Source organism: Lissotriton vulgaris, chromosome 1_1, assembly GCF_964263255.1.
Source record: "Lissotriton vulgaris chromosome 1_1, aLisVul1.2, whole genome shotgun sequence".
In the NCBI taxonomy this organism is placed as follows: Eukaryota; Metazoa; Chordata; class Amphibia; order Caudata; family Salamandridae; genus Lissotriton; species Lissotriton vulgaris.
The window spans coordinates 239,697,620-239,724,777 of record NC_141685.1 but is presented as its reverse complement, the minus strand read 5'-3'; the positions used below and the strand labels follow the sequence as shown (position 1 = coordinate 239,724,777).

The window sequence follows — 27,158 nt, the reverse complement described above, 5'->3', positions numbered from 1 at the left end:
TGAGCAGTCTTCCTTCTCATGCAAGAGAAATGAATTGCCACAATTGCAATACTTAGTATGAAGTAAAGTGCGTACAGTACCAGGAGTATTATGAAATAATACTGTAAAAGCATTGATATAGTTTCTTAGCCATAAGATACTTTAAAATGAATAAAATATATACATACATATATACATTAGCTAACGTGCTCAACTGGTGCTTCTAAATACGCCTACCCCGGTGTACCTGACCTAAGCCTAATGCGTGGGAAGGAGTAAGTAAGTAGCAGTTTAGGTAAAGTAGGTTTTGCCAAGAATCTGGTTCAAGAATTCTCTCTAAGGGTTTAGTCAGCACTGTACCTTAGGAATAGAATGTAGGAGGTCTGGTATCTCTCTCTCAGGACTCGATATCCCAGTCACCCGCAAGGGTAGGCTGGAAACGCCGGAGGCGGGATTTTCTCGGCAGGAGAAAAGACAGCGTCTTTCTCAGCGCGTCAAAGAGGAGGGGCAGCGTCGTGGGCTTCTCGCATCTGCTGGGCTCTCGGAATGTAGATAGCTGCTCGGCTCCAAAATTCACCACCGTGTGTTTGCTTAAGGCATCGTTGGCATATTTATACCTGAAAGGTGCCGGGTTTGACGTAAGGTTGGACATAAGACGTCAATAAAGATGTCACTAAGAACTGGCCGTTCTTACAGTGCTTCTCCAGAGTTCTATTACAAATCAAAACAAAGCACATGGGGATTTCCCAGGTTGCTGGAGGTTTGGTGTGTTGAAAGAACTCGTTGTGCTTTCTAGGAATCTAAAGAAGTGGCTTTTGCTGTGCATTGGACTGCAAGGGTGATTTACTGAAATATGGATCTGATTCTTATGCCATTATATGAATATTATTGATTATAGCCGTGTAAGGGCATAAAAAGGTAATATTGATTCAGGTTCCTAGATAAAAAACACTACAGTTAATGTAAGCAGAGCCTTTTTTGTGTAGTGCCTTGAATGTGTGGGTGAGTAGTTTGAACTGTGGGTGCTTATGTATCTGGAGCCAGTGGAGCTCTCTCAGGTGTGGTGTGATATGTGTTCTGAGTAAGAGGTTGAGGATGAGTCTGGCAACTGTGTTCTGGGTGGTTTGCAGCCTTCTGGAGAACTGTTTGAAGATTTCTGCAGAGAGAGTTATGTTATGTTATGTTATGTTATGTTAATAACTTTTATTAGGCGCACAGCTTCCCCAGCGAAGGGGCGTCCTGGCGCCTGATCAAGTGCCACAACACAACAAATCGATGCTGAAAAGAGAGGGAATCAGTCAGCTGTAGCGAGCAGATGCTGAAAAGAGAGGGGATCAATCAGCAATAGCGAACAGATGGGTTTTTATAGCACGTCTAAAAAGAGTAAGGCTGTTCAGGGCACGAATATGGGCAGGGAGAGAGTTCCACAATCCAGCCGCCAGAACTCGAAAAGAACGACCTCCCATCCTACTCAGTCTGAACCTGGTCTTAATCGCCAGATGAAGAGATTCCGACCTGAGAGCCCACGTGGGAACATAGGGGGAAACAAGACCCGCAAGGGCTGGAGGAGAGGAGAGTTTCAAGATCTTAAAAGTAAGACAAAGAGCCTTGAATTTAATTCTCTGTCTGACCGGCAGCCAGTGAAGGGAAGTCAAGACAGCAGAGACAGAACAGCATCTTGGAAGGGCAAAATTGGCCCGGGCCGCAGCATTCTGCACCCTTTGCAGCCTAGTAGCCTCTGCCTGATTCACTCCAAGCAGCAGTGCGCTCCCATAGTCCAGCCGAGAGAGGATAGAGGCTTGGACCACCAGTTGCCGAGTAGGGGGGTCAAAGAATTTGAGGATTGGTCTCAGTCCTCGCAGAATACCATAGCAGGTAGCTGCAGTCTTCTTTGTGTGGCTGGTAAAGGAGAGAGTGGGATCCAGCCAAACCCCCAAGTTCTTAACTTCGGCAGCTGGGATGGGAGTCACTCCCAATTCTGGAGGCCACCATTGATCTCCCCAGAGTTCCGCCTGCTTCCCTAGAATAAGGACCTTGTTTTTTTTGGCATTTAACTGTAAACAGTTAATGCGCATCCAGTTGGCCACGGCTATGAGTCCTGCGCGGAATCTGGGAGCAGTCACCTCAGGGTCCCCACTGAGTGTCACCGCCAGCTGCGTGTCGTCGGCATACGATGTCATGGTTAAGCCGCATTGTCTGACGACTGCAGCCAGCGGTTTCACATACAAGTTGAACAAAGTGGGGCTCAGTGCAGAGCCCTGAGGGACTCCCAGTCCCAATGGATGGAAGGAGGACTGACCAGGTGGAATGGCCACTTTAAAAAACCGGTCCGAAAGGAAGGAGCGAAACTAATGGAGAGCCGTCCCCTCAATTCCCACCTCCTCCAGACGCCGCATCAGAATGTCGTGAGACACCGTGTCAAACGCGGCGCTCAGGTCTAACAAGAGGAGCGCCGCTGTCTGCCCCGCATCCAGCACCGAACGCAGATGCTCAGTCATAAAGAGCAGAGCAGTTTCGGTGCTGTGTTGAGCACGAAAACCATTCTGGCTCTCGTCTAAGATGTTATTACGAGAGAGGTGGGCAGACAAGATGGAATTCACATGTGCCTCCGTGACCTTGGCAGTCCAGGGCAGGAGGGAGATGGGGCAATAGCTCTCAGGTAGCAGGGGATCAAGATTAGGCTTCTTCAAAATGGGGCTAACCACTGCTAGCTTCCAGGAAGGAGGGACCACACCCTCAGTGAGTGAGAGATTAATCAAATCCAGTATAGGCTCACGGCAAAGGGGCGGGAGGAGTGTAATTAGCTCTGGCTTCAGCGGATCTAAGGGAGAGCCAGTTTTAATTTTGAGGCTCAGAGTGTCAAAAGCCTCGACGGACATAGCAGGCAGGGAGGACAGAGTTTCGTGGACCGTAGCCGTCACACCACTGGGTCCAACCCCGGGCACAGATGGCCTAAATCCTCGGTAGATTGCCTGCACCTTCTCCACGAAAAAGGATGCCAAACTTTCACAGTGAGAGTCCGTGCAGATTTCTAGCGAGGTGGCCCGTTTTCCCATCAGGTCTTTGAGAACCTTAAAAATTAATTTAGATGGGTTAGGGCTGCTCGAAAATTCCGAAGCATAGTATGCGGCCCGGGTTTGGCAGATTGCCCTATGGTAGATCTTAAGCTGGGCAAAATACAGCGATTTTAACGTGGGATCAAAGGATTTCCTCCAAGCCCTCTCAGCTTGCCGGCATGTTCTCTTGAGCTCGGCAAGCATGTCATTATACCATGGGCTGCGCGTTTTAGTGTGACACTTCGACCAGCACATTGGTATAAGAGAATCAAGGGCAGTTAGGACCCAGTTACAGAACTGCTCATATCCCTGTTCCACATTCGGCAGATTACCCAGGGGCTGCGCCTCCAAGATCTTAACAAACTCCTCCAGTTTGAGCTTACGCCAGTTTCTTTTAAGGATCCGTCTGTCCACAGGTTTAAATTGTGGGTCATCTAAAGGGCATGCCACTTTAACTAACAGATGATCAGTCCAACCTACCACCATCGGGTCAGATGCCTTAGCCCGAGCCAGGGTGGTGAAGAAGGGGTCAAGGATGTGACCTCCTATGTGGGTGGGGGAGGTAACCAGCTGGTTCAGTTGCATGGCTTCAAGGTCCGCTAGCAAAGAACTGATGGGAGAAGATGACGTCTGGTCCAGATGTATATTAAGGTCACCTACGATGTTAAAGTTAGCACATCTAGGAGCTAAAGAGCTGACCACATCAGCAAGAGCGGCCTTGAAGACAGTGTCGTTCCCTGGTGGGCGGTAAATGAGCAAGCCACTAAGAGTGAACTGATGACTGAAAGTGACCTTAAAAGAAGCGCTCTCACACATCGGTAGATCAAGAGCTTTCCAGTCAACCGGAAAGCAAGATTTTGTTGCCATGGCTATGCCACCTCCCCTAGACGTGCGGTTCAAAGTAAACACTGTATGGGTGGAAGGAAAGGCCAGATTTATAATAGCAGTGTCGGCGTCCTGAAGCCAAGTCTCAGTGAGAAAAATGAGGTCAGGAAAATCCTTATCGATCATGTCCCGTAGGGACTGATGGTGCTTGACCAATGATCTCACGTTCAGGCTCCATATGCTAAGTACTCGCTCAGTTCTATCAATACGAGTACTAAGGGTAATCCTTTCAACAGGGCGCACCCCAGTGGGGGTATCCAGGGAGAATCTGCCACAGACAGTCAAAAGGCCCCGATAGTGGGGGCTGCGAATCATGACCGCACGCCGAAAGACCGTCTCTGATGGACAGGAGATCGACGCGAGTGTACCTGTTCGTCGCGGTATTATGCATGGTGGTATGATGGCAGGAAGCCAGAGTCCATAGCCCGCACAGCCCGCACCCGCTATGTTATGTTAAAATAAGTTTATATAGCGCACGGCTACTCTAAAAGAGTGTCCCGGCGCTTTCCACAAACGGCTCAGTGTAAAATAACATAACAAGGAAAAACAGATACAAGACAGAGAAAAAGACCTACCAAAGAGAAACTAGAGATTAAAAAGCCAAGTCTTCAGGCTCTTCCTAAACTGAAGCAGGTTAGGGGTGCTGCGTAGCGCTAGTGGAAGGGAATTCCACAACTGGGGTGCCTTGAAGCTGAAAGAGCGGCCCCCAGTGCGGGCCTTCCTCACACGAGGAACCACGGCAGTAAAAAGAGATTCGGACCGCAGTGAGCGGGCTGGACGATAGAAGGCCAACCTGCGCCGTAAATACCCGGCCCCTGAGCCAAATAAGGCTTTGTGCATCAACGTAAGGGATTTGAACATAATCCGCTTACGGATAGGCAGCCAATGGAGCTTCTGTAGCAACCCAGAAGCTTGTGCTCGCCTATGCAGGCCAAAGATGGCACGGGCAGCAGAGTTTTGTGCCACCTGCAGGCGCTGGACCAGGTAGTCAGGGAGGCCAAGAAAGAGGGCATTGGCATAATCCAGCCTGGATCCAATAAGCGCCTGCACAGTAATCCGCCTGTGCTCGGCAGAAAGCAGTGGAAGAAACTTGCGGAGCATCTTCAAAATGCCGAAGCAGGTTCCGGCCAGACCAAGGACATGAGCTCTCAAGGAAAGCTTATTGTCCAGTTTGACACCGAGATTTTTGGCGACCAATGATGACTGTGCGGGAGGACACATTTCAGACGGCCACCATTGCCGCCACTCAGGGTCGATGACACAGCCGAAGAATAGGACCTCCGACTTACTAGAGTTGGCCTTCAGGCTGTTGCGCTGAAACCAGTTGAAGACCATAACCCTCGCATGTGCCTATTCCGCGGAGACCCCCGTCTCCATACTTACCGGCCCCCGCATTCTGCTGTTGCCAAAGGTGGGAAATAATGTCAGCCAACAAAACCTGGTATCATTAGTTGTCGTTGTTGGCCGCAGTTTATTAATAACCAAAGACATCTTAATAACACAAACTGGTTTCAAGCAATCTTCCATTTTGCGAACATTACTCATCAATCATAATTATCAATCATAATTGGCATATTACACATTATGACACCCTCTTGTGATAGCGGGTGTCAGTCTCTTTGTGCCCTCCTTAGTTCGAAAATGGGGCTTGTACCCAAACCAGTTTGTTGCCAGTCTATTGGTGATCCAGTGGTTGGTTGACCACGCCCTTTGCGTGTTGCGGAGGGGAGATTTCCAGTCGGGAGTTAGGTCCCCAGCTCGCTACCAAATTGCGCCCTGCCGTCCGGCCGGGTCTGGGCCGCGAGTGCCGTCTCCTCCTGTTACTCCCCTCCTTTATGCCGCCACGTCACCCTGCCGTGTGGCATTCAAAAGTGAGTGGCCATCCTCTTACACACCGCCCGCCGGTGTGTTTTCTTAGCCAACCAGTGTAGAATTTCCGCCACGCCGCAGGGAGGCCCACGTCTCACTGTGGCTCCCCCCCCCTGCACCTGGTTCGTGGCTCCCACCTATCACCATATCTTTTCCCTTATTTATTTTTTTTTTTTATACGCAACCTGCGAGTGACATTGCACCCCACAAGTTATCCCAAAACACCTTCATCCCCTTCTCGAATAGGTGTACCCCGTCTTGCCCATAGAGCTCAGGGCGGCCCGGGTGGATGAGGCCGTGCCGAATTGATTCCAGGCCACTGGCGAGGCAAAACTTGTGCATCGCCACATTTAGTTTCCTTCTTGCGTTGTCGACGGCCTTGTTGGAATCGGCCCCTCTCCAATGTTTCCTGCTGATCATTTCGGACCAGGCTACCGTTGTAGGTCCCAGCCACGCTGCTGTCTTGGTGAGATCCCTTTGGATGGCTTGCCCGACTGCTTTTCGCCCTAGCCGGGTCAGGTCGTTGCCCCCAAGGTGGATGATCAGGACGTCGGGCAACCAGGCCGAATCTGCCATGAGGCCGTCCAGCGTCGGCAGCAGCTGCTCCCATCTCATCCCTGGCTGCCCTATCCACCGGATGTATGTCGCTTTGGGCCTGTTTATGCTGCGGCCCCCGTGCCGCCACCAAGACTCCATCCGGGACACGAATGAGTGCCCCACCACCCAGACCAGCTGCGGGCGTCCCCCTGTCGAGAGAAAGCATTCTGTTAGGTGGCTTATCTGCGCACCGTGTGCATTTATGAGAGGGAGGGGGGGGTGCTGTCACCCTGCCGTGCGGCATCCCAAGGCGAATCCCTCTCGTTCCCTTCCCCCCCCCCCCCCCGTGGCTTTCTCTCTTTCTTTTTTTTTTTTTATATGAGGTGAGGGCGTATGTACGACTTGTACGCCCTGGAGCGCTATCTGCCCACTGCCTGTATCCTGTCCTCTGGCATGCCATGCTGCGCTGCCGAGGTCGCTGCGCCGATCCTGAAGGAGTGAGAGGCAAATGATGCCGCGCAATACCCGGCTTTACCCAAGCCTTGGCGCATTATGGCTGTAAACTGGAACTTACTCAGGTTCCTCCCGTCCTTATGTATGAAGAGGGGGCCCTCACCAGCTGGTCGAGCCCCCATGTACTTAAATAACCAGCATACCGCACAGAGCCCCGACTCTGGGATGCAATGGAGACGTATCGTCGTCCCCCTCCTTTCCCTGTCCGTTTTGGACTGTCTCAGCGTTAATTCGACTGCCCTCTCCATTGGTTTAATGTCTCTTGCCTGCAGGCATTGCTGCGCTGGGCCCGATTTGCTGGGGGCTACCAGTTCGCTTATACGGAATGCTCCGAAGAAAGCCGTCGTGAAAGCCGCCCTAAACAGCAGCAGCTCGTATTTATCCGATATTAAGCCCGTGAGAGCTCCAAGGAGCTGGCCCAGTTTGGCAAAATCAATGGGACGCCTGTCGTCCTTCTTTCTACCTTCAACCCTCCTCCAGCCTTTTAAGGCCGCCTTTAGATAGGCCGAGTTGGTGGGGTCCTCACCTGTGTGGAGCCTGGCAAAATGGGCGATGGCGGCTAAATGCGCCTGGGCCCACGATCTCGTTTTTCTCGACTCGAATGCCCATTGCACGAATTTCTCGACTGCTGTGCGAGTTTTTGCCCTGTCTTCCAGTGATCTTAGGCCCCCCACTCTCATTACCGTGCCCGCGTATGTCTTGTACCTTCTGTTAGCCTCTGCGGTAAGTGACTGCCCTATTAGCCATGATAAGTCTACTCCCCCAGGTCCCAAAGGGACGATGGAAAGGGGGTCATCTCCTTGTCCGCCCCGGGCACCAGTTCTCTGAAACGTTTCATTTGGGCCCGTGAGAGCGCGTCTGCTGCTGAGTTCTCTGCTCCTGGCACGTGGCGTGCTTTCAGCTCCAGGTTCCCTTCCAGCTGCAATTTAATTAACCGTCGCATTAGCCTCAGCATGTCCGGGCATCTCGCTGCGCCTCTGTTAATGGCCTGTACTACTCCCATGTTATCTGACCAAAGCGTGAGTTTCAGGTTTTTTATTTTCTCGCCCCATATGGTCAGAGCCACAATGATCGGGAACAGCTCGAGAAACGTGATGTTCCTGGTGAGCCCCTGCGCATGCCATTCATCCGGCCACTGGCTGGCGCACCAACTGTTTCCCAGGACCGCGCCGAAGCCAAGGCTTCCGGCTGCGTCAGTGTAAAGAGCTATCTGTTCGGCCGTTACCCAACCTGCCCTCCAAATCAGCACCCCGTTGAAATCTTGTAGGAACTCATCCCACACCTGCAGGTCCTGTTTCACGCCTGCGCTCAGCCTGATGTGGTGGTGCTTGTGGGTGACGCCGGCCGTTAGCCCTGTAAGGCGTCTTGAGAATACCCTGGCGGGCGGGATCACCCGAGCCGCGAAGTTAAGTCTCCCTATCACCCGTTGGATTTCCCTCAGGGTGGCCTTGCTCCGACCCCGTAGCTTCGATACTTCCTCGCGAAATTCTTTCACCTTGTCGGGAGGCAGCCTGGCCGTTCCCGCTATAGAGTCCAATTCTATGCCCAGGAACGTGAGGCTTGTGGTCGGGCCTGTAGTTTTCTCTTTTGCGAGGGGGACCCCTAGGGACCTAGATAGCTCCTCGAAGGCTGCCAATGCGCTTGCGCACACTGAGGATCCTGCCGGGCCTGTGAACAGGAAGTCGTCTAGGTAGTGCAGTTTTCCACCTTCTTGGTGCCGGTCATGCAGCGCCCATTCTAAGAAAGTGGCGAACTGCTCAAAGTATGCGCATGAAATTGCGCATCCCATGGGCATGGCTTTGTCAATAAACACGTCCTCGTCCCATTGGAAACCCAATAAATGGAAGCTGGAGGGGTGGACCGGCAATAGTCGAAACGCAGACTCAATATCGGCCTTTGCCATGAGGGCCCCTCTCCCTGTCGCCTTAACCAGCTCGATGGCGTCGTCGACTGACGCATAACTCACTGAGCAAGCTTCGGGGTCGATACCGTCGTTCACAGAGGAACCTTCCGGGAACGATAGGTGGTGTATCAGCCTGAATTGACCTTGTTCCTTCTTGGGGACCACGCCTAGCGGGGAGATGACTATGCCCTCATGCAATTCCTTTGGGAGGGGGCCCTCAACTCTACCCAGTTTCAACTCCTTCTCTATCTTGGCGCTAACCACTTCGGGGTGTTGGCTTGCCGACTTCAGGTTACTCGCACCCGCCGAGGGGAGCGGGCCCTGGAATGGAATAACAAAGCCTTGCTCGAAGCCCTCTACCAGTGATCTGGCCTCCGCTTTGTTCGGGTATTTGTTTGTTAATCTGCGCAGCTGTTGCGTAACAATGGGGGATCTGGCCAGCTGGCGCCTACAAATGTCCACCAGTCCCCCCCTTTCTCCTGCGTTGGGGCTACCGCTTCTTGCTCTTTTCTCTCTTCTCTCTTTTCGCTTCGTGCTTGGAACCTTTGCACGCAACGGTGGCGTGCTTGCCCCCGCAGCTAGCGCATGCGTGTTGAAACTTACAAGACGAGCCCCATGAGCAGTCCCCCGCCTCGTATCTCCAACAGATCGCCTTGGTTGCGGTTGGGGAGTACGATCTCCCGTTCGACCGCCTTTGATAAGAACCGCTCTTCCCCTTTTGGTAGGAGCTCCGAAAGGGCTGGTCACTTTTTCCCGCCCAGGCCCTAACATCTTTGGCTGTGAGCATCTTGTGGATGAAACCCGAGACATCCTCCTCATTCCACTCCATTTCGGGGTGCCTCTGCATTTTTTATCTAAACCCCTTGTCGTATTCTAACCAGGCATCCCCCGTGAACTGCCTCTGTGCTAGGTGGATATTGGCCTCGTAAAGCCGCAAGTCAGCCGCGCAATGGGGGAACCTTTCCACTATAATGCACGCCATGATTCTAAAGGCATCTAACCAATTGTCGAAACTGCGCTCCTTTCTGGCCCCACGCCTTTCTCTCCTGTCCTCTTCCTTCCTGTCGCACGTGGTTAGATCAAGTCCCTCTAGCTGTATTTCGAGCAGGGAAAATATGTCAATGAATTCTTTGCGCCATATCCTCTCTTTCACTGCTAGGGGGATGAGACAAGCCAAGCCTGTGGCTTTCGTGGTCAGGGACGCCGGACCAGGGGATGGCCTGATGTAATGATCGTTGACTACGCCACTCGGAGGCGGGCTTCCCGAAACGGGGCCATAACCCCAACCGGGTAGTGGGGAGATTTGTTCCCCCTGGGTGGACAAGCTTACCTGTTCTTGCACTCTTGTCTGACGGGCCCACCCCGGGTCGACCATATGCCACGTGAGACCTGTCGCCTCCTCCGCGCGCTGCTCCTTAGGCCCTGGTACCCCCTGCCCTGTGCCATTAAGTAGCCCCGGCGCCAGCGATTTTAGACATTCCCTTACGATGTTGCTAATATGCTCACCCTTTTTCTTTTGGTCGGTGGTCTCGCTCTGCTCGCCGCCCTCTGGTCTCGGCGGTAGGGGTTTCTGCCGCACTTTCCTCGGAGGGTTCCTCTTCGATGTTCTCTTCATCGGTGTGTTCTTCAACTTCTTGGGTGCGGAAGGCCCTGGCTCTTCATCCGCCTGTTCTACCGGTCTGTTCTCTTTCCCTTTGCCCAGGTGGGGGTGGAGCCAGTCGTCGCCGTGGATGGCCGATAACTCTCGGATCTTCAACAGCACCTCTGCCATCTCGTCTGGCTGGCCTTCCGACATGTCGTGAGTCCCTGCGCACTGGTGTGTGGCTTCTTGTTTTCCCGCGTCTGCGTCAGGCCGTCAGCTGAAGGCACAGCTGGCTGCGTGTGCTTAACCTGGGCTCTGAGCTTGCTGCGGTTTTTACCTGCTGCTGCTTCAAGGGAGCTGGCACGGCGCGCCGCGCTCCGTAAGGCGTCCTCGGTGATACCGACCTTGATCTTCGACTGGAGCCTTGCCGTCTTCCTCTTCGTCCTCCGCCGCGTCGCCTCTCCTCCTCTTCAGTCGTTGTTGCTGTCGCGCCGTTCTCCCAGCTCCTCGAATGCGATGTGCTTCTGCTGGGAGGGCGGCGTCGCTTAAATCCTCTTGAGCCCTCCATGCAAGTCTCAGGTGAGTCCCCCTGATTGGGGGGTTCAAACAAAGCCAGGTTGACCATTGGGCACCCTTTGGGGGCGCTCAGGTCAACAGGTCACTTCCGGTCGGGTGGCTGGTGCGCACCCCGCTTCCGCTGGTTCCTGTGCGCATCGAAGCGCCCAGAACCAGTTTACCCCCGCTGGTGGCACCACGAGGGTTATGGCGCCGGCCTTCGAGCCTCCCCTACCCTTAGGGCGGGTGCGGCGGCCTCTGCAATACCCAGACAGCCCCGAATTCTCTCTCCGTCAAATGCCTGATCTTTACCGCATGTGAAGAGGAGTTGCGTGTCATCGGCGTAGGACACGATCTGGGCCCCGTAAGCCTCCACCGCCGCCGCCAGAGGGGACATGAAGATGTTAAACAATGACGGGCTCAACACAGAGCCCTGTGGAACCCCGACTCCTCTCGGCGGAGCTCTGGGAGACCCAGATCGTCTGGCGGCGGCCTTCAAGAAAAGATGTGAACCATTTGAACACCGTCCCCCTAATGCCGATGTCATGGAGCCTGGCGAGGAGCTCCGCATGGGGGACGGTATCAAAGGCCGCCGACAGGTCCAACATGACTAACATGGCCTTGCCACCAACATCCAAGGTCTCCCTGATGATCTCCGAGACCTCCAACAACGCCGTTTCCGTGCTAAAGTTGGGACGGAATCCGGATTGGGAAGGATGGAGCAGATGGTTAGTTTCTAGAAAGCTCGACAAGAAGCCATGGACATGTTTCTCGGTGATCTTGGCCAGAGTTCCCGTTGTCCAGACTACTGGGGATGCGTGCATGGATGATGAGCTTCTGGTGTTGCTTGGGAGTCATTTGAAGATTTTCTTCTATCAGTGTGTGAAAGAAGTGACAACATTGGCCTGGGCAGACATGTCCAGGCTTTTGTCGATAATGATCCCTAGGTTACTGGGGTACAAGCTGGGGTTGGGAGTAGGTCCTACGGTGGCTGGCCATCAGGTGGATTCCCATGGCAGATGTTGTTTTCAAAGATCAACACATCTGTCTTGTCAGTGCTGAATTTGAGACAGTTGGATTTCATCCATGTCCTGCAGGTGGTAAACGTGTTCCTTGAGTTGTGGGTTTTATTCAGAGAGGGCAGTATTAGTTGCATGTCATCTGTGTAGAAGAAGCTGGTGATGTAGTAGGTATGGATGACGTTGGCCAGTGGGGTTATGTCCGTTTTGAAGAAGGTCCGACTGAGAGATGAACCTTGAGGTGCTCCGCAGATGAGATTTCCGGTTTCCAAGGACTATGATGACAGGTTGACTGTCTGAGTTCTTTTTGACTGGAAGGAACAGATCAATCAAAAGGCAGGCCCTTGAATCTCGATCTCGTGAAGGTGTCTGATGAGGATGAGGTGTAATACCATGTGAAACACCGCAGAGAGGTCAAATAGGATTAAGGCCCCACTCTCTGCTCTGTCTACGATCATGTGTATAGCATAGGGGGGTGCGATGAGTGTTGTTTCCATGCTGTGGTTGGGGCTGAATCCAGACTGTGGGACCTTCAGGAGCTGGTTGTTGATGAGGTAGTTGATCAGACAATGGTTGTCTGTAGGACTTTGGCCGTGTATGGTAGGAGGGAGATCGGTCACTAGTTGTTAAGGTTGGTGAGGTACAGGGAGGGATTATTCGGCAGGGCTGTAACAGCTGCCTGTTTCAAGGCTCCTGGGAAGAGGGCTGCATTGATGGAATCGTTCAGGATAGGAGTTAGGACTTCACTGATAGGGTTTAGGCCTTTTTTAAAGTGTGGGTCTAATAGGGGCATTAGAGTCGATGGCCTTCATGGTTGTGGCAGCCTCGTTTGTGGTGATGGAGTTCAACATAGCCAAGGTCCAAACTTTGGCTGAGATTGGAAGACTGACTTTTAGGTTGATGGGGGTCAGGTGGTGGGCTGAAGTTGTCTTATATGGATGTGATCTTGTTCCAAAATAATTTACAGAGATTGATGCAGACGTGTTCCTATTTGTAATTTGTAATTTGTAGGGGTATTTGTAGAGCGCCACGGTCGCTCCGGAAGGAGCATCTTGGCGCTGATTTCTTGGTAGAGATCAAATTACTTCCTAGAGGTTAAGAATTAGATGGCTGCCATGGTATACTCATCTGGAAGATTAAAAATCCAGGTTTTTAGTAATTTTCTGAAAAGTTTTTCTTGGGTTTGGGACCTCAGGATTTTGGGCATGAGGTTCCAGGCTTTGGTGGCTAGATGATTTAAAGTTTTGCCACCTTTGGTTTTCAGATTAAACCTAGATGGAAGGATTAGATTGTCATCAGAGGAGCGCAGGGTTCTGCTAGGATTGTAGTGAGGGAAACGCTTGATAAGATATTTCGGGCCAGAGTGATTAAATGCCCGGAATGCAACAACAAGAATCTTGAAAAATATTCTTTTATGAAGTGGGAGCCAGTGCAAAGTTTTTAAAGCTGCGGATACTGAAGATTTTCTGGGCAGCTTCAAAACTAATCTGGCTGCAGAGTGGAGTACACTTTGAAGTTTTTTAAGTGTGGATTTCTTTGCGCCCGCAAGAAGACTGTTGCAGTAGTCTAGGCGTGCCAGAATTAGGGCCACTGCTACGGTTTTTCTAGAGTCTATCGGTAAGAAATCAAAACATTTTTTAAGAGACTTAATGATTCCGAAACAACGGCTAGCCACAGTCCTAACGTGTTGGTCGAAAGACAAGTCTGCGTCGAACAAGACTCCAAGATTCCTTGCAGTTGTTACGGTCTGGGGGGGAGCAACTGAATCTCCAGGCCACCATAGGCCTGGACAGAAGTTGGTGTTTTTTACCATTGGGAGAATCTCAGTCTTGCTGGAATTACATTTTAGGTGCTTTATATCCATCCAATGAAAAACGGCCTTCAGGCAGCTTTTGAGGTTTTGTTCAGCCTTAGTGGAGTGTTCCTCTAGGGGCACGATGAGTTGTGTATCATCGGCATACGATGTTACAAGTATGCCGAATCATTCAATCAAGGATATGAGTGGAATTAGATAAATATTGAAGAGTAGAGGGCTCAAAATGGAGCCCTGGGGAACTCCGGATGAGACCCTCTTCTCTTGGGAGAGGAAGGGACCTAGGGCGATCGTTTGAGATCTGTCAGTTAAAAAGGATGTTATCCACGCTAGAACTACCTCTGAGATACCGATATCTTTCAATCTGCTAAGCAGGATGGAATGCGAGATGGTATCAAATGCCGCTGTGAGGTCTAGAAGAATGAGGACGGCGTTCTTCTTCTGATCCTGCAGCACCTTTATAGTCTGTTAATTCAATCAGTGCCGTTTCTGTAGAGTGATGGGGGCGGAAGCCTGATTGTTGGGGATGGAGTATGTTGTGTACTTCAAGATGTCTTTTTAGTTCTCTATAAACCAATTGTTCGGTAATCTTTCCTAGAGCAGGGAGAAGCGATATTGGGCGGAGATTAGTAAGCTCAGAAGGTGATTTATTGGGTTTCTTCATCAGGGGTTTTACAATTCCCTGTTTCCATATGCGAGGCACTGTTCCCGTGCTAAGGGAGGTGTTAACAATTTTGTTGATGATAGGGTTCACCACGTCAATGAGTTGATGGAGAATTCTGGGGGGGCATGGGTCAGAGGGTGATCCAGACTTGCATGCCAGAATAACTTCTCTAGTTTGATCTAGATTGACCGGTGAGAAGCTTTTCAGGCTACCGACTGGAATTTCTTTCTGAGCAGTTATGCTAGAAATCTGGGTTGCATGAGGTGGAGGAAATTTTTTTTGGATGGCGTCAATTTTCTCCTCAAAAAAATCGGCGATTTGGTTACAAAACTCTTGAGATGGAGGAATTTCAGGTTGTAACGCTCTGGGCTGGGTGAACGTCTTCACTATCGAAAACAATGTTTTTTGCTTCTGTTTGGACTCCTTAATAGCATTCGTATAAAAGACTTTTTTAGCTGTTCTAATGTTGGAATGATATATTTTCCTCAGCTGAATATAAGAAAGTCTGTCCGCCGAGTCGTACGTTGTACGCCACTTGCGTTCAGCTTTTCTGCAAGATAGATGGGCTTTTGCTAGATCTGAGGAGAACCAGGGGGCATTGGACTTAAGTTTTTTATCTGTTCTTCGGGGACGATTGGGAGGTTCCCGTGCTCTGATCTCCTGCAGAATCCACTTATGGAAGAGATTAGCGTCATGTTCGGCCTCGCCGGAGAGACTAGGGGCCTGAAATTGGGTAATGGGATTTAACTCGAAATTTTCCTCTATCTTTTTCCAATTGACGAGGTTGTCCGAATGTGACCTGGATTTACTAGAGGTCTGCGGACGTGAGGTTTTAATATGGAACGGGATCAGACTATGATCAGTCCATATTTGTGCGGCGGGAGGTAGGGTTGTTAGATGAGGAAAGTTTGTGCATACCCCATCAAGAGTGTGCCCTAGTAGGTGAGTGCGGTGAGTAACTTTTTGTTGGAGGTTAAAAATGTCTAGGGTCTGTAAGAAGTTGTTGGCCTGTAAGTCGGTTTTGGATTCAAGATGTAAATTAAAATCCCCAACTAGAGTAAAATATGGGTATCTAAGGAGAAAGTGTCCCAAAGAGTCACTGAGCGTGTCCAGGAATCTGCCTTGCCTTAGGCGCTCCCGCTGCGCTCGTCCGCTGCGCTTCCTATGCAAGCACATATCTACCTAAGGGGGGTGTGGCCTAAAGAGGGCGTGGTCAGCGAGCACGCCTGTGATGATGGCGGCCGCTCAAGTGAACAGTAGGCGCAACAGCGTTCACATCGGCTGTTCGCTGATAACAGCGTGGGGCTGCTGCCACCAAAAGAGCAATGAGGGCGGTAAGCTTATAATTGGAGCGTCGCGTTTAAAAACACAATATTCTAAGTGACACCAAGCAATTTTTAAAACAGATAGTGAGCAAAGAAATCGTACCGCCAGCTCCCGGCTTCCGCCTCAGGAGTGGGTTTAGAAATCGAAGCAGACGCTAGTAAGCAGCGTTATTATAGGCTGGGTGGGGGGCGTGGCCTAAAGAGGGCGTGGTCAGCGAGCTAATGGGGGGATGTTGCTGGTGATGGCTGCGGGCACCATGAATTCTCTGATGATGGTGAAGATTTCTTTGCTGCTGTTATTGTCGGCTTGAATGTGGTTGGCATGGGTTGTTCATTTGGCATTTCAGTCTTGCTGTTGGAAGCACCTCAGGCCAGATTTGAAGACTTCCTTGTTTGCGGTGTCTTGACTCATTCACCACTTGCTTTTCAGTTGCTTACAGTGCTTCATCGCCATCCTGAGTTCTTCTATGCGCCAGTTGACTTGTGGTGGTGGGTCTCCTGTGGGCCAGGATGGTGAACTTGAACCTCATGAGGGCGTGGTAAGTTCAGGTGATAGGCGTTGGTTTGTTGATCGTGATGTTGCTACTGTGAAGAAGATAGGGTTCTGAAAGTGTCGGTCTGGTGATGTACTGAGTAAGGTTGATGTTCCCAGGGCTTTTGAGAAGGGCATTTGAGTTGGAGTCATTCCGGTACTCGAGGTGAAAGTTCATGTCTCCACAGAGGATGAAAGTGCTGGAGTCGATGATAATCTCAGATATAGATTCATTCCGATTTCCAGTCTATCTGTTCCACAGACCTATATCTCTATATTGCCAAAGTCAAAAGAAGCCTTTTCCCATCTTTTTTCGGTATTTTACTTTGAGATTGCTGGCTTCTAGTAAGTCACCTTGTCTTCAACCTAAAAAGACATAGTAAAAATCCTAATCTTTTCAGCTACAACCAGTGTGAACCAATGCTCCAACTTCCCAGCTAATGCCATTCCACCAATGACGAGAAATTCTGTTTTATCACTGTTCAGCTGAATATATTTAGTAGTCATCAGGACAGGAATGGCTGTCAAGCAGACCCCCTATATGTGTAGTGGAAATGTTGTGTCACATTTTATTAACATGCCATTTTACCAGTATGTATTGTCGTTTCCCTCAGAGAAACCCTTGTACACATCACCAAGTTTGACGGGTGATCCATTTCCTTTCCCGCCCTAGTAGGAGAGCTATCCCAGCATTCTGCTTAATAGAAATCTAATCTTCTCCGAGTTGTGAAAGCTTCAACTTGAAGTTTGTACACATACAATCTGACAAAGCAAACCATGCCTGTGTATTCTACGCGGATGCGAAAAACTTTATACAGAGTCAAAACATTTACAGCTGGCAGGTATTCTTTTGTGGGCCGCTGTCAGGCATCAAAAGAGTCATCAGCGACTTTCTGACTGGACACTGAGGCGCTTGGTGCCATAAAACTTGCTTAGATCACTTTGGTGGGTCCTTTTGTTGCTTAAATGTTCTTTTTTTGTGGCAAGGAGGGCTTTTTTGAATGTTTATAACTTGAATTACAGTAGCAGGGACTCAAACTCAATGAGAAGTCATGCTTATAGTTTGCTCCACTTTCCAATGCACTAGTTTTGTTTGAAAACGTTAGAAGAGCTGCTGAGTCCTAAAGACTTCTGAGAACACCCAAGCGCTGTCCCTGAGCTTAACATTGGAAATGGGACTGTGTTAGAGATAAAATAGTCTCATTGTTGGGTTACCATGCTAGTCTGATACAGGAACTCTAAAAACAGATAAGACTCTACCACAGAGCGAGGAATTACAACAGCATTTTTTGTAAACACACTCGAGTGGAGAGAACGCGACAGCATGGATTCACTTAGAGTTCTCTGCCAGGCAAAGGTTCACACAGATATTTATACATCTATCTACAGGTACAAAGGGCACGACTCCTGTGCAAAGTTGCATTTAAGCATGGAACATTCCTAAGAGCATACCGTTAGTCACATTCATCTGTTATCACATGGCACATATTGGATACTGCAGGAGGAGAGCTGAGTACATAATCATAATCAATTTACTAATTGTCTAGTTTACTTATAGACTTGCACAAGGCTATTTGTAGCGGAAAAACAGCATGTGTGGTAAAAGACCTTAAGCACAGACTTGTGTTTCTTGTGGGCAGCAAAGGAAATGGGAATTGTGCAACCAGCACGTAGAAGTAGGAAATGATTGACTGGCTATACAAGGTGGGACAAAGATCAAATTAGCTGATGTTCACAATGTAGGTTACATGTTAACAACTCAATGTTATTTGAGACCTCTGCTCGTGCTGCCAAACATAATACATGTATTGGCTCTGTATCGCTCCCCAAGAGGGTATCAGCATCTTCTGTATATTTTTAGCTGCTCCTTTTTGTACTCTTGGTGAAAGTCCAATCCCTATTTAACTGTGTAGCTCTGGTTGAACATTGGCCATATTGTGTCTTTTACTATGTTGTGCTGTGTCTGATTTCTAACCTGTTCCAGCTCATGCTTTGACTGCCTGGCCTTACTACTTCAAGAGTCATTTACTCGAAGGAAGCAGCCTGGTCATTCAGTTGATGTGATGTAGCATTGGTGTCCCTGTGGAACACTGTGCCTGTCTGTATTACTGCCACATGACCACTGAGTGATCACAAGACCCTAAGAAAAGGCATCTCTAGCCCCTGTATCTGACTGCTCCTGCCTGAGAGTACCCAGGTGGAGTGTCCAGTAGAGTGTTTTTCAGCTGTTCTGGTCATCACTTCTTCCAGCCTCTGTACCTGACAGTTCCTCCCTGAGAGTACCCAGGTGTAGCGTCTTCCTGTGTGTATTCAGCTGGTCTGGTCGGGACTTCTTCCTGCTCCCGTTCATTATGCTGCCCTTGTAACCCTTACAGGTTTTTCTTACCATGCTTTAGCCTCTTGTCTCTTCACACTTCTTCTGCCGTACTTCCAAAAGTATTATTGTAGTTTGTAACTTTTCAAGCCTCCAAGGCTTACTGACTCAGTTATACTTTCATGTGGTAATTTGTGTCTAGAGTTTAATTGCTTTACACACACACTGGTTTCTTGATCATTTCCAGAAGTCTCAGCATTTCAACTTTCACCAAATGTCTCAACACATCAAATGAAACAATAATGGGAATGTTTCATAACTGGCTCCTATTTAAATCGACTCTTGATACGAAGTCGTCGCTGTAGGCACATTATTCCAACTCTAGAACAAGATATAGTGTCAGCAGGATTTTTCTACTAGAACTGGAGTCTGCCAAACTGCATATTATAAGGTCATATCCATACATAAACACTCAAGTGAGGTTGATCCTCCTGAGAAAACTTTGTTACAATATTTTATTCCCATAGCTTGTGGTCTGTCAAAAGATGAGAGAGGTGCCTATCTACCTCTCATGGCCCCAAAGGAAGTGCCAGTGGGCCCCATGAGATGTGTCCTTCAAGTTTTATTGTAGAGTGCCCTCATGATTTCTCCCTCTCCCAGGACATACCTATCCAAACGGCACGCGGGTTCAGTTTGCGGGGAGTAAAGCCACTGGTTCAGTACGATAAGTTGGTGGACCCAATGGTATGTCTGTAATTTTGGGAGTGCAATGTCGCTGTCGTACCAACCTTTAACCAGTTTGTTCATGGCTATTCGGGACGGTTTTCCGTCCCAGAGGAGGCAGTTTACTTCCGCTTCTATCGCTATGAAATATGATGGAGGAACTGGAGATGGGGTATTCTGCAAGGCATAAAGAAATCTGGGGAGTTCCATCATCTTAACCCCTTCGCAGCTGGGGTACTTCCCACGTGGTGTGGCGGGGAGGAGGGCCGTGTGCGGCGCCGCAGAGTTTGTGACGAGCTCAGCTTGTCACGCTGCATGGTGGCGCTGTGCTCATGACGAGCTCAGCTCGTCATGACCATGCCCATTTCTGTAGAACGCTCAGCACAGCAGGGGAATTGTCCCCATGTGGGAGCATCCTGGCGGTCATGACGAGCTGAGCTCGTCATGAGCACAGCTCCACCGTCCCTATTGACGAGCTGAGCTAGTTGTAACAATGTTGAATTAATTTTAATATTTGCAGTAAGTAGATGTAGGTTTCTTGTTGTAGGTTCACTTGTTATCATTTGAGTAACTTCATGGAGTTTCTTCATGGAGATAGAACACTGTGGAGTGCTTGGATTTAGTTGCTCCTGACTGCTCAGACCTGATGGATGGGATTTTCTATCTTCTCAATAAACTCATCTTAATTCCAATATATTTACCTCTGTACTTGATTTAAACCGGATTTTACACTAGCGGCGAGGATGGGATACACCACATATTGATAATCTAACTTTTATGAATTTCTTCTCTTGGAAATAGATTCTTCAAAGAAGAAAATCTCAACATTAGCTTCAAAATTTGCTGAGAAACTATTTTATCTTTCATCACAACTGCTCAGAAGATTATGCCTGCGAAACTCCAATATGTGTGAGTGTTGCTAATTATTTTTTTGGACTATTTAATGTTAGAAAGAGCTTTAGAAATCCATAGCTATCGCCACATATCTCGCCCTCTATTTTCCTATTCCCTGGGTTGGGAGATTTCGATGTGGGCTATGGTTTCTCTGAACATTTTGCTGGGAGCGTGGCTTGTAATTAAATGCTCACAAAATGAGGAGTAACTCATTTCTGGAAAGACACATGTCCTCCTTCGTGTCTTTGGCTTTGACTCTATATTCATAGTAGGAATTTGCCAAAGCTCATCTCCGAGAAACTCTCACTTTCATGCAGCAACCTCACACATGTATATTGGAATTGGACTATACTTAGGACTTAAGGAGAGACGTTGGGTCCGATTCACAGAACTAACTTAAGACAAAATCCTAAACTTACTACTAATGGTATTCACAGAAGTTAGGATTTTTTCTTAAGTTTGTCTTAAGTCTGTCTTAAGTTTGTCTTAAGACAAACTTAAGACAAAATCCTAACTTCTGTGAATACCATAAGTAGTAAGTTTAGGATTTTGTCTTAAGTTAGCTCTGTGAATCGGGCCCGTTATCTTTATATCTTATGAAAGATCGCCTCTAATATATGGTCTGTTGCTATTTTTGATTGCCAGTTTTGAACTGTGGAGATTGGAAAGTCTCTTATGTTCGTATTTTTGTTTTGTTCTTAATCTTCATCGATATCTTTAACTCATGAGACATTTCCACGTTCATTCAATTTGAAAATCAACTTACTGCCAATGCCACACCATGAGCCGCAAGCTTTCTGAACTTTCACGACATCACCCTCACCAATTTCTTCCATCTTGGAGTCTCCGACCGTGGTGAAGTTTGATCCTCCGAGGGACCGTACTTTTGTGATGTCATCACGTTATGCAACGTCTCATGCAACGTGGGAGCCATTTTTGGTTTTACCATCGGAATTTTAAGAAAAACGCTTCCGTTCCATTTTAATGATATATACACCCACCATGGAATTAAGTTATTGCACAATGTTTATTTTGAATAAGTACCGCTTATAGATAGTTTCTATTTGTGGATTTTTCTTTCCTTCTTCAGCAGGGAAATAATTAGAAGAATCATCTGGTGAGTGTTTCTTGACAATCAGCATCAAATTAAAGGTCGAGTTCTAATATCTCTAACAGCCTTTAATAACACCACAATTATTCCAATATAGTGCATTATAGTTTGACTTCTGCCAATTGTTTAGTGCATGTTCTACTCACATGATGTGTACTTAGTTTTTAGTGATTTGTGCAAAATGTTCATGTCATGATGAATACTACTATGTCTCATTAACTCTTTTTAAACTGATAACCACATATTTTTGTATTATTTTGCGGGTGTTTGAGAAAAGTAAGTTTTAAGTCATTCTATTGGTATTGTTAAGATTTCACCTTTTACCTTATACTTTCATCATGCAGAATGTAGCTACCCCACCTTTCTTCCTTTCTGATCCTGGTGATTCGCCTATTAGGTGGCAGAAATGGAAGAAGGTATTCGAGCGCTTTGCTAAGATGTGTTTGACAAAATTAAGTGCTGAGATTAGAGCTGCACTTTTATTGCACTGTCTAGGGTCGGAAGGTCAAGAGGTCTTTGACCACTTACCTGATATAGATGCTTCATCATTAAATGAGTATGAGATCTGTATTTTGAAATTGGATAGACACTACCTCCCAAAAGTTAGCACAATTCTGGAACGTTATCATTTTGGGAGGTGCAGTCAAAATGAGGGTGAGTCAGTAGAAAATTATATAATTGCACTCAGAAAGTTAGGGTCTTCTTGCAAATTTGGTTCAATCTTAGAGAAAAGAATAAGTGATCAATTTATGTTGGGCTGCAACATACAAAAGGTGAGAGATGACATTTGGCAAACGGATGAAACTTCACTTGATGAAGTTGTAAACATGGCTAAGCAAATTGAACATTCTCTCACGTGGTGAAGTCATCTCCAAACAAGAAAATAAAAGTGAGTCTATTCAAGAGGTGAAGGTACATCCGAAAGGGAAAGCGAACCTAAAGGAGAAAGGTGAAACAAAAAATGGTAAAGGTGATATAGGGAAAGGTCTGTCCAAAAAATCAGAGCCACACTTTAAAAGTTTTATATACGGTAATCCTAATCACTTTGCCAATGATAAAAAGTGTCCTGCTTTAAAGGCAAAGTTTGGCATTTGCAAAACAATTGGTCACTTTACATCTTCTTTCAAGGCTAAGAATTAAAAAAAAAAGGTTAACATGGTATCTAAAAACGAAGAAAATGAATGTACATCAGATTCTGATTGTGATTTTGGGCAAATTGTTTCACAAATTTTGTATGATAAAAAGAAAGGACTCTTTGAAGAAATATTTGTAGAACATTGTGGTACCAGGGTTCTGTTTGATTCAGGGGTTAAGATTACTATAATATCTAAAAAAAAACTTCTTAAATTTTTTTTAAAACAAAGTCGAACTTTGGAAGGCTGATATAAATCCTTACGCCTATGGCGGGGAAACGATAAAACTCATGGGATATTTCATCGGACTGATTGAGTATAAAGGATGATATGTCTCTGGAAAGGTATACGTATCTCTCAATGGTGACAGTATTTTGAGCTGGGTACATCAAGGAGATTGGGGGTAATGTTGGATCCCAACAGTGATCCACCAATTATTCTGAAGAACTTTGTTATCAATGAGATTGATTCACACGGTTGCAGTGATGAGTTTACCTTAGGTCTTAAGAAGTCATTTCCTGAAGTATTTTGTGAAGAGTTAGGATGCTTAAAGAGCTACACCCATAAGATCAAGTTAATTTCTGGTGCCATACCATATGCAAGTAAGGTGAGAGGGATCCCACTCTCAGTAGGGGAAGAAATGAAACAACAACTAGAAAAGCTAAAGTTAGATGGGATCATCGAGGAGGTTGAGGGAACTCAGTGGTTGGCTCCGGTCGTGGCCGCGCAAAAGTCTGATGGGTCCTCCGTCTCTGCATTGACCTCAGAGAGTTAAACGAGCAGGTTACTGTGGATAAATACCCACTTCCTAAGATTTCTGAGATGTTAATGTTATTAGAAGGGGCCAATGTGTTCTCAACAGACGATTTAAAATCGGCGTACCATCAAATTATGCTAGATGAAGAATCTAGAGATTAAACATCTTTCATAATGCCTTTTGGGACGTTTAGATTTAGAGGCTTACCCTTTAGGCTGGTCTCTGCAGCCTCTGTTTTTCAGAGAGCTTTAGAGAAGGTCTTAAAAATCAAAAAGGAGTAAAGATTTACCAAGATGATGTTTTAATTTTTGGCAAGGATGATGTAGAACATGATCAGAGGCTTAAAGAAGTTTGGGGTATATTCAACCTGCACAATCTTACTGTTAAGTTAGATAAGTGCAAATTTAGGAGATCTTCAATTGATTATCTTGGACATTCCATCGCAGAAAAGGGGGTTTATATATTCTTGTATAGCGCAAGAATCGACCCCTTACGAGGTATCTCCGCGCTTTGCTCGCAGGATGGAATGGCTGTTGTTACCAGAAGTTGTGGTTGTCGACTGATGTTGGATTATTTATTCTTCCTTGAATAAGACGGTTTTTAGTTTCTTCCTGAAGGAGGAATGGTTAGAGGTTTGTCTTAGGCCGATTGGAAGGTTATTCCAGAGTTTAGGCCCTACCAGGGAAAAGGCTCTGCCACCTTGTCTGGTTTTTTTTACCAGAGGAGTTTTGAGTAGCAATTGGTTGCTTGACCGTAAGGCTCTGTCAGGTTTATAGAGGGGTAGCTTTTGGGACAGATAGTTGGGGCCTTTCCCGAACAGGCATTTGTGAACAATGCAACAGATCTTGAACTTGGTGCGTTGTCGTATTGGCAACCAATGCAGTTCTCGCAGCAGGGGTTTGGAGGGGGTTCTGGGGGGGGCATTCAAGACCAGTCTTGCTGCTGTATTTTGGACTACCTGGAGGCGATTAATAGCGCTCTCGTTGGCTTGTATAAGGAGTCCATTGCAGTAGTCAATTTTACTTATCACCATAGTCTGCACTAGGGTCTTTCTATAGTTGTCTGAAAGGTAAGGGAAGACTCTTCTTAACAGACCAATTGTGTGAAAGCATGCCCCAGCGACTGCGTTCACATGCTCCTTCAAGGTAAGATTTTGATCCAGCTTCACCCCCAGATTTTTTACTGTTAGTTTTGGGGTGGGTACTGGTCCCAGGTCTAAGGGCCACCAGTCGGGGGACCACAGTATGGACGCTTTTCCAAAAAGCATTAGCTCCGTTTTTCCAACGTTGCATTGGAGGCGATTGGCAGCCATCCAGTTGGAGATGGCCCTCATGCCTTCCGCGAAGTTATCCCTAACATTGGAGTTGAGGGAATGGAAAGGGTATAGAAGTTGGGTGTCGTCGGCGTAGGACACCGGGGTGAATCCATATTTTCTCGCAATCTCAGCAAGGGGGGCCACGTACACATTGAACAATGTGGGGCTTAGGCATGAGCCCTGTGGCACCCCCTTCGTGAGCATCCTGGAAGAGGAGCGGTATGGTCCCAGGCTGACGGATTGTGAGCGCCCGGACAGAAAACTCTCCAGCCAGGAGAGGGCTTGTCCTCCTATGCCCACTCCCTGTAAACGGCTCATGAGGATCTTATGGGACACATGCGGCCGACAGGTCTAACAGCACCAGAATCATTGAGCCTCCTTTATCCTGTGACATCTTGATGTTATCGGTCACGGAGAGGAGAGCTGATTCGGTGCTGTAGTTGGGCCTGAACCCAGATTGAGAGTGGTCCAGGCCCCCTGTCGCCTCTATGAACCTGGACAGATGGGTATTAACATGCTTCTCGGCCAGTTTACTCAGGAGCGGCAGCAGAGAGATGGGACGGAGGTTGGAGAGCTCTGTCCAAGGGAAGATGGCATTTTTCCGAATAGGATTCACCACTGCCTCTTTCCATTCCTGGGGGAGTTTACCTTCTGTGAAAGAAAGGTTCAAAAGTTTTTGGATAGAGGGGCAGAGATCAATGCTAAGCATGTTCATCACTCTGGGGGGGAGGAGATCAAGGGGGGACCCTGTTTTGGTAGTATTTAGTAGAGATTTTATATCATCCTTGGAAATTTCAGGGATGTCAGTGAAGGTTTCAGAATTGGTTTGTGAGCAGAGAACGTCAACCGTCTCTGTGTTGTTGGGGTGTTTGGCCAGTATTTTATTGTAGATGGTATCAATTTTATCCTCGAAGTATAATGAGATTTTGTTACACAGATCTTGAGAAAAAATATCAGGACTTTCGCAGGCTGTAGGATTTGTGAAACTTCTTAGAATCTTATATAATTCTCTGGTAGAATTGTCTGCCTCATCTATTTGGGATTGTAGGCTGGTTTTCCTTGCCTTTTTTATATTTTTGTAATAAGAGGAGGCAGCTTGTTGATAGAGCTCTTTACTTTCACTGGAGTGGTTCTTCCTCCATCGTTTTTCTAGCTTTCTGCACTTTTGTTTTTCAGTTTTTAGTGCTTCCGTGTACCAGATTTCTTTTTTGTTATTAGTCGTAGGTAATTTGACCAATTTTTGAGGAGCTAAGAGGTTTATTGTATCGAGGAGGGTGTTGTTTAGTTTGGCCAGGGCCGAATCAGGGTTATCAGAGTCGGAGAAGGTTGGTGTTTTCCATGTTTCTGCGAATGCTTCCGGGGAAATCTTGTGCCATGGTCTACGTTTAATGCTCCTGGTAGCAGAGGGTTCGGAAGGTTTAGTTAGTTGCATGAAGGAAAATTCCAGCATGCTGTGGTCGGACCAGTGTACTGATTTGGGGGGTTGACAGTAAATTGATGGGTCATTAGAAAAAATAAGGTCTAAGGTATGGCCTCCTCTGTGGGTGGGACCACTATTTCGTAGATGTAGGCCTAGTAGGGCAAGGTCCTCCAGTAGGAGCTTGGTATCAGGATCCTCTGGTGTATCTGCATGGAAATTAAAGTCGCCAAGTAGGATGAAATGTTCTCTAGCTTTCATGTGAGGAGCAAGTATTTCAGTGAGAGCCAGGGTAAAACTAGTGTCAGCGCCAGGAGGGCGGTAGACTAAAGCGCCCTTCCAGTGGTGTTTATTACCAGTATTTATTTTGAAGATCATAATTTCCATAGAAGGAAGTAAAGCTTGTTCTAATGAGCCAAAACGTGAGTTGGTTGAATCTATTGAAAGCTTAGCCTCACCCAACAGTAAAGAAGATCTGATGAAATTCTTAGGAATGGCCATGTAATGGAGTATTACAGCAAATTTGTTAAAGGGTTTGCGGAAAGATGTATTAACATGCGTACTCTCCTTTGTAAAGGTGTGGAATTTGTTTGGAGTGAAGAGTGTGAGAAAGAGTTTGTCAGTATTTAGAGTCTACTTAAAGACACTCCCAAGCTTAGGAGTTTTGATCCTGAAGGGAAAACTTTCCTTATTACTGATGCGAGTTTGAAAGGGCTGGGAGCAGTTTTGCAACAAGAATGCAAGGGGGAAACCGAAGTAATTATTTTTCTTTCAAGGAGTCTCATGGGAGCTGAGGTTCGATATTCAGTAATTGAGAGCGAGGCGTTGGCAGTACATTGGGCCACGAAAAAATTAAAAAATCTGTTGTGGGGTACAAAGTTTACTGTTCGTACTGATCATAAACCGCTAGTTGAGGTTTTCAATAGAAAAAGGTATTGACGCCATCTCCAGCAGGATTTCAAGATGGGTGATTGATCTTCAAGGGTACGATTTCAATGTGGAGTACTTACTTGGAGTACGCAATTGCACAGCTGATGCGTTATCCATATTGGTCCCACCTCATGATGAGGGTAATGATCAACAAGAAATAGAAGACTTGGAATGGGTTTGCGTAGTTGAGAACAATGGCATTATAGAGAAAAAATGGCGGGAAGAGTGTGAGAATGATCATGAACTCTTAGAGTTCGCTTCTTTTGTTAAGAATGGTTGCCAGAAAAAGAAACAAGGTGTCTCTGAAAGATATTGGAATGTTAAGCATGATA

At 47.4% G+C, this 27,158-nt stretch overlaps 3 protein-coding genes across 3 annotated transcripts in view; 1 reads left to right on the top strand and 2 right to left on the bottom strand.

The window, feature by feature from the left end:
• The window catches only part of LOC147745336 (uncharacterized), a 460,883-nt gene that overhangs the window by 278,017 nt on the left and 155,708 nt on the right, over positions 1-27,158 (bottom strand). The gene's annotated exons all lie outside the window — the stretch shown is intronic.
• On the bottom strand, positions 1,006-25,929 carry LOC147745338 (uncharacterized). The gene is made up of 3 exons (XM_086925054.1): positions 25,128-25,929; positions 7,775-8,909; positions 1,006-1,135 (listed from the first exon to the last, which is right to left on the bottom strand). Exons 1-3 carry the CDS (start codon positions 25,927-25,929, stop codon positions 1,006-1,008), a joined length of 2,067 nt encoding a protein of 688 aa, XP_086781180.1.
• The window catches only part of LOC147745337 (uncharacterized), a 123,977-nt gene continuing 116,893 nt past the window's right edge, over positions 20,075-27,158 (top strand). The window contains exon 1 of the mRNA XM_086952244.1: positions 20,075-20,178. The gene's annotated coding sequence lies outside the window, so the exon portion shown is untranslated. The remainder of the gene's footprint in view (positions 20,179-27,158) is intronic.